Source organism: Barbus barbus, assembly GCF_936440315.1.
Source record: "Barbus barbus genome assembly, chromosome: 1".
Classification (NCBI taxonomy): Eukaryota; Metazoa; Chordata; class Actinopteri; order Cypriniformes; family Cyprinidae; genus Barbus; species Barbus barbus.
In genome coordinates this window covers 37,501,494-37,512,452 of record NC_136729.1, presented here as the reverse complement: position 1 = coordinate 37,512,452, position 10,959 = coordinate 37,501,494, and the positions used below count along the sequence as shown (strand labels likewise).

At 35.0% G+C, this 10,959-nt stretch overlaps 1 protein-coding gene across 1 annotated transcript; it reads left to right on the top strand.

Annotated features, from left to right (window-relative positions):
• Nucleotides 1–3,479: 3,479 nt before the first annotated feature.
• LOC306869650 (charged multivesicular body protein 5-like) lies at nt 3,480–10,558 on the top strand. The gene is made up of 8 exons (XM_079416496.1): nt 3,480–3,847; nt 4,374–4,478; nt 6,412–6,458; nt 7,516–7,609; nt 7,745–7,816; nt 7,922–8,030; nt 8,198–8,313; nt 9,249–10,558. Exons 1-8 carry the CDS (start codon nt 3,659–3,661, stop codon nt 9,297–9,299), a joined length of 783 nt encoding a protein of 260 aa, XP_079272622.1. The 5' UTR covers nt 3,480–3,658; the 3' UTR covers nt 9,300–10,558.
• The last annotated feature ends 401 nt before the right edge of the window (nt 10,559–10,959 follow it).

Genomic DNA, 10,959 nt, shown 5'->3' with positions numbered 1-10,959 from the left:
GAGAGACGGAATGGGGGGAAAGAATCCAGGAAATAACATTGTCTGATTTTTAAAGAATTTATTTGCAAATTATGGTGGAAAATAAGTATTTGGTCAATAACAAAAGTTAATCTCAATACTTTGTTATATACCCTTTGTTGGCAATGACAGAGGTCAAACGTTTTCTGTAAGTCTTCACAAGGTTTTCACACACTGTTGCTGGTATTTTGGCCCATTCCTCCATGCAGATCTCCTCTAGAGCAGTGATGTTTTGGGGCTGTCGCTGGGCAACACGGACTTTCAACTCCCTCCAAAGATTTTCTATGAGGTTGAGATCTGGAGACTGGCTAGGCCACTCCAGGACCTTGAAATGCTTCTTACGAAGCCACTCCTTCGTTGCCCGGGTGGTGTGTTTGGGATCATTGGGGTGAGATCTTCCGTGGAGCCCCAGATCGAGGGAGATTATCAGTGGTCTTGTATGTCTTCCATTTTCTAATAATTGCTCCCACAGTTGATTTCTTCACACCAAGCTGCTTGCCTATTTCAGATTCAGTCTTCCCAGCCTGGTGCAAGTCTACAATTTTGTTTCTGGTGTCCTTCGACAGCTCTTTGGTCTTGACCATAGTGGAGTTTGGAGTGTGACTGTTTGAGGTTGTGGACAGGTGTCTTTTATACTGATAACGAGTTCAAACAGGTGCCATTAATACAGGTAACGAGTGGAGGACAGAGGAGCCTCTTAAAGAAGTAGTTACAGGTCTGTGAGAGCCAGAAATCTTGCTTGTTTGTAGGTGACCAAATACTTATTTTACAGAGGAATTTACCAATTAATTCATTAAAAATCCTACAATTCTTTCCCCCCATTCTGTCACTCATAGTTGAAGTGTACCTATGATGAAAATTACAGGCCTCTCTCATCTTTTTAAGTGGGAGAACTTGCACAATTGGTGGCTGACTAAATACTTTTTTGCCCAACTGTAAATGTGATCAAAAAACTAAACATATATAAGAACATGTTTGTTTGGAACCATTTACAATTTTAAAGCTAAACCTGTATTTAAATTTAAGAATGAAATTATTTACCTGTTGACACGCTGGTCGTTTCTCAATATGTGTACTTGTCTGTACTTGTGTTCTTGTGGACTTGTGAAACGTCATCAGTCGCTGCCGAAGTACTGTTCCAATTCAAAGTTCACATCTAGCCAAGTCCAGTTCAAATCCCCGGATGTGTTCTTGATCCGCCCCTTTTACCGAGGATGCATCGAGAGGTGACTTGTGCGGACTTGATACGGGCCATAACCCAGAATTCAGTTCGTCCTCCCGTCCTCGAGAGTTCATTCTTCTGAGTCGAACTTGGCAAGTCCAAACTCGAAAGGACGGAAGTCCAGACTCTGCGAACTTGGTATTGAGAAACGGCCTCTGTGTAGTTGGATTGCTGAGCGCCAGAAAATCAGTAATGAAGTGTTTTGACAGTTACACAAAGAACGATTTCAACATAAAAGTGTTCCTCGGGATGCTTAGGTTCTAAATATAAACGTTACCACTCCCGGCTCTGTGTGGATTAATTCACATCTCTTTTCATAGCTCTTTTGACAATACATATTATTTCAAAGCAGCTTAACAGGAAATGTATTAAAATATTTTAAAGAAGTGTGGAGTACTGGGCTGTGCTGCCATATTCTGTGGTAAATTTGCTTACAAGCAGGAATGGTGTTAAATCTTTACCAGAAAAAAACAAAAAACAATCCTGTAATTCAACAAGGTTAAAGTGTGGCAGGACATGATTTGGAGGGAGGCCGTTTTTGACAATAGGGCCTAGCTTAAGTTTTTTATTTTTTTTATTTTTATTCAAGTGCCCTCGGGTCAAGTCAACTCATGTTTTTTATTTACTGTATTATTATTATTATTATTATTACAATCATTTTGTGTGTGTGTGTGTGTGTGTGTGTTATGTATTACACTGGTATTCCCTATGTCATGGGGTCCGAATGTCCACACCAGTATTACAACTTTGACTTTGTTAGGAAATTTTTTGTCCCTATGAGTAAACAAGCATATGATTGACACTTCGAGTGTCAGTCTCCCTGAATATATTAGATATGCAATTCCATTTTCTACCAGTAGGGGTAAAATGGAAGACTGTGAAAGATGTCCACTGTCCTCCTCTATTGATAGACACTGGTCTCATGTCTCTATCGTCCTGTTCACGAAAGTTATTACAAAAAGAAAGTTAATTTTTGACATGTAATTCCCTTTTCTACCAGTAGGGGTAAAATTGAAGGTTGTGAAAGATGTCCACTGTCACCGATTGACGGGATGCACTTTTTTCCAGGGGTTTCAGAACAGCGTAATCGAAAATGCGTCATCAGGTAGGCGTGGCCTATTTGAGAATCTGCATAGGTCACCGATCATGCGCATTTGGGGAATAGCCATTTACTTCAGATACCTGTCCTGATAGCAGGTGTTTCATGTCAGATTACATTCATACTGTTATAACTTCAGATACCTGTCCTGATCGCAGGGGTTTCATGTCAAATACCTTTTATATTATACACAGTACCTTCAGATACCTATCCTGATCACAGGGGTTTCATGTCAAATACCTTTATATACAGTACCTTCAGATACCTGTCCTGATCACAGGGGTTTCATGTCAAAAACCTTTTATATTATATACAGTAACTTCAGATACCTGTCCTGATCACAGGTGTTTCATGTCAAATACCTTTTATATTATATACAGACTGGTCTCATGTCTATAGGCCCTTAAAAAGCTATTACAAAAACACCGCCCACTGAGCTATAGCAAAAAAAACGAAGAAAACTTGCCCTTTCCCTTCGTTCCCTTACTGAAAGCTCCGCGGAGAGTGAGCTCTCCCGGTTTAATGTACATTGCGACGGCTTGTGCGGGGCAGTGCTTATTACATCGACCGAAAATTATGAAAAAGAAGGTCCGCGTTGATTCTGCCTTCTCAGCACTAGAATGGACATATAAGATTATTTCAAAATACATGATAGCTTGGCAAATATCATCGAAAACAGACATTTACTGTATGTCTCACGTAGACATTATGTGAAATAAATCGGAGGTAGATGGATTTGAACATTATAGCGACCGCATTTACCCAGCTGCTTTCTGTCTTCAGTGTTAAGAGTGGTTTTGTGGTCCAGGGTCACATTTGTTTCTCTGTGTTATATACATTTTTCATTTGTTGAACATTAATTAAGTTGTTACTAATAAATTGGTTTGGATGTTTTTTTTTTTTTTTTTGATTTTCTAATAAATTAGTCTTGAATTTTCTGAATGCTTTATTCCTATTATGTACCGCATTACTACATTGTTCTGTCCACCAAGGCACTGCTTTTCGCTTTTTTACATTGTCCCTTGTGTACGTGGCCATAGTAGACGGACTATTTACTTTGAGATCATCGCCACCTAGTGGCAACCATAGGAGTTTCAAAACAGTAATGACGTAGCGAAGCCTCGTTTGCTGAAATCACGTGATTTGCCCAATTTGATACTCGCTTCGAACCACTGATTCAAAAACAAAAGATTCATAAAAGTTTCGAAACTGCGTGAAGCAGTGTTTCAATAAGTACTAGGTTGCTTGCCTTCCTGCCTTTTCAGCTTTGGTTATTATTATTAATTGGACGTGGCCTGTGGGGATACCCCTTGGACGTCATGACGTCGTTACTTCCGGATTCTTTTTCTAGGCTGTGTTTTGTTGTCGGACGGAGGTTGAAATACTGTTTTCTTTTACTTTTTTTATTATTTAACCTGTTTATTTACAGTAGTGTCGGCATGAATCGTATCTTCGGCCGAGGACAACCTAAAGCACCGCCACCAAACCTGACGGACTGTATATCGGGTGTAAGTTATGTGTTTGTTTCTATGTAACGTTAATTTGGAGAATGCGAAACAAAAGAACGTCGTCCTGAGAGCTGAAATGGCTTCAGTGTCGCTTAAATCTCTCACTGAATTATGTTTCTTCATATTATCTGCCTAAAGATTTTTCATGTTATTTGTTATGAGTGGTTGAAATGTGTTCTGCTGTGTCATGTAGTAAAGCAGACTCTATCCATGTAACGTTAACGTTAGATTGATTTTATTGTTGTTCTCTTGGTTTGCTTATGTTAAAGAAGTGGCATGGTTGGTGTTTTTGAATACACACAAAATTTGTTCTGAAAGTTGTGTATGACAAAAAAATTGTGTTGAGGTTGTGTGAATTTGAACCAGTCCTGCTGGTTTCTTTAGAGTTCAGTGACTTATCACTGGGTGTCATTTTTTTCCACATTTACAATTGCTGCAGCTCATTTCCTAAATAAATTAAGCATGTGCATGGATGAATATATGTTGTATCCAATATAATATCTTTCATTCCCTTTATGAATTCCAGGTTGACTCCCGAGCAGAGTCTGTCGATAAGAAGATAGCCAGACTTGATGCCGAACTGATGAAATACAAAGATCAAATGAAGAAAATGAGGGATGGCCCATCAAAGGTAAAATTTGGTTCAGACTTTACCTGGGTGGGATTATGTGTTTCTGTTTGAACATTAAAGGGATCGCTCACCACAAAATTTAAATTCTGTTACATTTACTTGTATTTCTGTTTCTTTTAATTGTATTCATAACATTTTCATCATTCCATGAAAAACAAAAGGGATGTTAGGCAGAATGCCTTAACTACTTTTTACCATACAGTGTAATTTGATTTTGATTTATACTGCAAAGCTGCGAAAAGAAATGAAAAACTATATAAGTAGTCCATAAAACTTGTACGCTATAGATCACATCTTTTGAATCCATATGATTTTGTAACTATATGAGCTATGTGCAGAGCTGGGTAGATTACTTACAAATTGTAATCTGCTACTGATTCCAAATTAAATGACAAAAAATGTAATTAGTAACGTAATCCATTACATTATACAAATTACGTAATATAATCAATTACTTTTAGATTACTTTTGAGCTATCTCGTTTTTCACATCGATTTAAATGGGATAATCTTGTACCATATTGATATAAAAATGTAAAGAGTAAGAAAATATATTCAGTTTCTTGTTATTAACAACATGAAGTACATTAAATATTATATTATGTTAAGTTTTCCCAAACTGAGTTTGTGAAGGAACTGCAGGGGGTTTATGAGTTTAATGAAAAGCTAATAATTAAATGTTGAATTAAAACAAATAATTTTTAAATTAATCAAAACACTTACTGAAAAAATTAAATATTTTATTTGTTAGCCTGCATGTCATGTGACCATAACCAACGTCAGAGAACCATGAACATGCAAATGTGATACTTCCTCATTAAAATCTTTATTTTAACATCTCAAGGGTACTTCAAATTAAAATATATTAGGTGAAAGAGGATCAGATGACAAAAAAGTGCAAATTTGTGCATTTTCATGTGTTAGAAAGACAAACATCTTCAAGTAATATATGGTAAAATAACTGACTGAGTGATAATTCAAATAAAATTAATGTGTTCATCAGTAATTGATGCAATATTGAAACACTTCTTAAACCTGAAATGATTGTTGTAAATCCAGTGGTCAAATGCTGGATATAGGAGTAGCCACCTGACTAATGACTGACCTATGTGTGAATGTTCACAAAATTGTAAGACTTTCTCAGTGTATATAAGCAGTAGGCCTATTTAGAAAGGACAATTTAAAAGATGAAAAGGAGGAATTTGGGAGAATCAGTAAATTATGAATAAATTATTGCTGTTGTGTAAATATGTAATCCATAAAGTAAATGTAGTCTGATTGCGTGTATTGTAGAATGTAATTTACTCTAATTACAAGTACTTAATTTTTGGATTACGTAAATCTGATTACGCAATCCAGATTACATGTAATCAATTACCACCCTGCTCTGGCTATGTGTGATGACCAAAAACAGAAATTTAAGATGATGTATGTTGAAAATAATTCCCTATATAGCTCTCAAATTCTATTTATACTTTATATTCAAACCTGGTGTGTCACAGTTGGTTAAAAAAAACAATGTTGGTGTTGTTTGACATTAAACCTGGCGTGACACTCTTAGATGCTAGGTTTGAATATCTCCAAATGTGAATGAGATTTAAGACTTTTTTTTTTTTTTTTTTGTCCTTCATACAAAACTCTTGTATAGGTTCAGAAGACACAAGCGAGTCTACTGCTCTCAGTTTTCTGTTACTTGATTTTGCCTTGATTTTTGGTTACTCAAAAAACAAAACAAAAAGAAACCTAAATTTATTATCTATTTCTTTATTTCTTTAAAAAAATAAATAATAATAATTCAACATTATAGCCATATATCTGGTGTCTGACAGAGCACACCACAGAGTGCAAAGCGTAGTGTATGAAGTTCTGACCTAACAATGCAAACAGGAGATTGGACAAATTGTAGTCAATTTTTTTTTCTGCTTCTATTCTAGAACATGGTGAAACAGAAAGCCATGAGAGTCCTCAAACAGAAGAGAATGTAAGTGCCCTTATTTGTAGTCATTATTAATGCGTTTATGTATAAAATCTGCACTAAATTAAAGCTGCAAAGCTTTCACCTTGGTGCTCTCTGGGGGTGCTGGTGTGTTTTGCGCATCCATCCCTAGCCTCTCAACAATAATTTCTGTTTCTTAGCAAAATATCAAAAATCCACTGTGTTGCCAGTGGAATTCCATTCTATTTTGCTAGTTTTCATTTAGCTAGATGTTTCTAGCGGGTTTTAGCATGTTTTATCACATAGCTGGGTATTACTAACATGCTTTATGCTTAGCCAAGTGTTACTAGTATTGTTGTGCATGTTCCTGGCATGTTTAGCACTTTCTGGCACATTTAGGGCCCAAGCACTGAGAGTGCCCTGTTATTATATAAAGATTATTAAAGGGTCTAAAGACTTAAAGTTCTGAAACCCTATTGTGTTTGCACTGACTATTTTGTCCTAAAATGTATGGGCAACAAAGTGAATCGTAGAGACCCCAAAGCTTGGCAGGATTTTCTTAAACTTAAACACTACCCTGGCACACAGAACATTTTTTATTCTTCTGCCATTTAAAATTCTTATTCCACCTTTGGTATAATTTTTCAAAACAATTCTACAAGAGTTATGATCCAAACACAAATTGCCTTATTATATATAATATACTGTTGTACTATATTTATTTGTTATTTGTTTTGTGGCACTGCTAATACATTAAACTCTTGTATGCTGTGTTTTTCTTTTGCAAGTAACTTAAAATAGTTAGCCAAATAAACAAATGAAAATGTGCGTAAATGTTTACCACAGGGGTGTCCAATCCTGCTCCTGGAGGGCCACTATCCTGCAGAGTGTAGCTACAACCACAATTAAACTTCCAGGCAGGTGTTGAGGAAAATTGGAGCTAAACTACAGGACTGTGGCCCTTCAGGACTGAGTTTGGACACCCCAGGTTTACTATGTGCTCCTCATACAAAAAACAATTGGTCTGTATCATAAATGGTGTTTTCTCAACTTTTGTTAATGCAAAAAAACAATACAAGACATGATATTGCTATATCTACAGGTATGAAGGGCAGAGAGATCAGTTGATGCAGCAGTCATTTAACATGGAACAAGCAAACTACACCATCCAGACACTAAAAGACACCAAGACCACTGTAAGAATGCAGTCATAAGAAAAAAAAGAAGAAACTGTGGTCTATTCTATATTTCCCTTTGTGTTTTTTCAACATTAGCAATATGTAACAAGCATACTTGTTTTATGTGTGTGCATGTTAATGTTTTTAACATAGGTGGAGGCAATGAAAATTGGTGCCAAAGAAATGAAAAAAGCATACAAGAATGTTAAAATTGATCAGATTGAGGTAAGATTCTTTTCATTTATTTACTTAGTCTAAAATACCAAATTGTCTGAACTGATTAAAAAATTGATGAGTGTATTAGAAAAAGTTTTGCTGTTCATGCTGCAGGATCTGCAAGATCAGTTGGAGGACATGATGGAAGATGCTAATGAAGTGCAAGAAGCTCTTAGCCGCAGCTATGGGACACCAGACATTGATGAAGATGACCTGGAGGCAGGTTAGTTAGAACAGGTGTTAAGGTAGTTTGTTTTATTTTGTGCATTTAGCATTTATTATTTTTGATTAGTGATTAGTTTTGATCTATTACTAATAAATGTATTTACTTTGTTTACTATAAAAAATAATGTTGGTTTTGCATGCATGATTATTTGTTTGTACCATAAGAGCTGGATGCACTTGGTGACGAACTCCTTTTGGACGATGACAATTCCTATCTGGATGAGGCTGCTTCTGCTCCAGCTATACCCGAAGGAGTACCAGGAGACAGAACCACGAATCGGGTAAATACACCCATTAATTAAAAAACAAAACACATTTTTATTTAGTGTTTTTCTAGAAAATGTCACATTTGTAATCTGAAATGTACTGCGATTTATGTTCCAAAGCAGCCTGTATTATGCAAGCACGGAAAGCAAACAAATATGCATTCACATATAACATATTAGTACTAGTACTTCAGTATCAAGTCGATACTTTTTAAAAATCTTAAAAATTCTTTCAAACACTCCCATGCGTATTTGTGAGAGCACAAAAAAAAATGTATATGTGAAAAGTCTGAGCATTAAGGTTTCACAAACGGGGTGTAGTTTAAACCAGGACTTGGCCTTAGTTAAATTAAGATATTTAAGCAACTTTTCCAAAAATGCCTTAGAAGAAAACATTAAGGTGTGCATCTTGACACAGAACAATGACACTGACATATTTTAAGATATGTCAGCACAAGATATTTTCAGTTGAGACAGCTCAAACATGCATTTTAGTCTGGGATTATCTTAAGGCTTGTCTGTGAAACCGGAAGTATGTCTAGCAGTGTAAGTGCAGTAGACCTGCTACTTGTTCTGTCACCTGTAAAGTTTTTTGTTTGTTTTTTCCATTTTATTATTTACGTTATTTTATTTAGTAACTTTTTAATGTAATGGTAACTTAACTGAATAATATCTGAAGGCTACATGCTAATGTTTTAATGTATATTTTATAATCTCCAATACAAATAATAATTTACTAATTTAACTTTTTTTTTTTTTTAAGTATTTAAAACATAATAAAATAGTTCGTGGTATTACGGTTATAAACAGTATTTACAAAATTGCATGTAAATATTTCATACTGAGCACTGCATTTTTAGTTACACGTTCTTTGCTTTGTGGAATAACATCCACTGTTACAGAAAATGATTTTTGCAAACTGATATCAGAATTCTGCTTTTTGCAAACAGGATGGAGTACTGGTGGATGAGTTTGGCCTTCCTCAGATTCCAGCTACATAATGGAACAAAATGACAATATATCCTAAACCCTCAAAGGATTTGGACAAATATCTACAAACATAAACACTGGGACAGACCTTCAATGTCAAGATTTCATCTCTTTTAAAATCAGTCTTGATCTACTTCAGATTATAATCTTTTGCTTCATAAGAAATCTGTCCATGATATCTTTCAACATTAATCATTGTGTTCAGAGTTTTTGTTGGTTGGTTTGTTTTTGCCTGTAGATATGATTTATTTTCTGAAGGATATGCACCAGTAGGTGGTTTACTTTGTACTGCAATACACTTTATTGAAAGCATAAATAAATATAATTTACATAAAATATCACATTTCTATACACAAACAAAAAACTAACTTCTGTATACATAAATCTAATTGAAGTTCAATATCCATTCGGTAATCCATATATCACCAGCTGTGAGGAAAGATCTTATTGTGCAGATATTCCACAACCTCTTTTTTTTTATCCTTAAGTTTCTCAAATTCATAGTATGAAATCTAGAGACATAGTAAAACTAAGGCCATTATGGAGCATTGTCAAACATTGTAATGCATACAAGACTGGGGTTTAAAGGAATAGTTAACCCAAAAACAAAAGTTATTTGCTCACCCTCATATTGATAAAAATTCCAAAGACTTAAATTTAAACCACTGGAGTTGTATGGACAACTTTTACACCTCTGTCCTTTTCAGAGCTTGAAATGTTTTGTAGCTTGTGGATTGAATGGATTGAAACAATTCCAGGTGAAAAACAAGCACACTTTCATATATTTTTTCCATATCGCCCACCCCTATATCACAATCACAATTTTTTTAGAAATATCACGATTTTCACAATTCTTCGTCATGTTGGTTTTACTATTTTGCAAGTTATCTGAGCATTACAGCCAAACTAATTCCCCTATTATAAAGACAGCCTTTTTAGGTAAAAAAAAAAAAAAGAATGGCAGATATTTAGGCCAAAGTGGGTGAAGATACAAATCTTTTTCATTTATCTTTGTTATTAAATAATAAGAACAAAGATACACATTACAAAAAAACATAATATACAAATAAAACAAACAGTGCTTTATTTCCAGGTACAATAGGTATGTATTTAGCAGGCGCATTCAAGAAATTGAATGAACAAATATAAAAATAAAACGCTATAGACTGATTCCTAAAGCAACTGTATTAAAGTTCTTCAGTCAAGAATAGTGAGTGATTTTTCTCTTAAGAGTTTTGTTTTTTATTAACATTAAAGGAATAGTTCACACAAAATAAAAAATTGTCATCTGTCAATTGTCAAAATGTTTTATGTACAATCATTTACTCACTCAAAGTTGTTTTAAACCTGAATGAGTTTCTTTCTTCTGCTATTTTGAGGAACGTGGAAAACCAAAGAGTTGCTGGACCACAGTGACTTGCATAGTATTTTTTCCTACTATCAAATTCACTGTGGACCAGCAACTGTTTGGTTACCCACATTCTTCAAAATATCTTCTTTTGTGTTCAGCACAAGAAATAAATTAATACAGGTTTGGAACAACAAATAAAATTTTAGGGTGAACTATTCCTTTAATGACAGTCGGCTGCATGTTTAGTACTGTCCCTTTAAGACCACGTATCTAATATACAGCCAGGTATCCGTTTTTCTCTCTCGACTGTTTACTTTCAT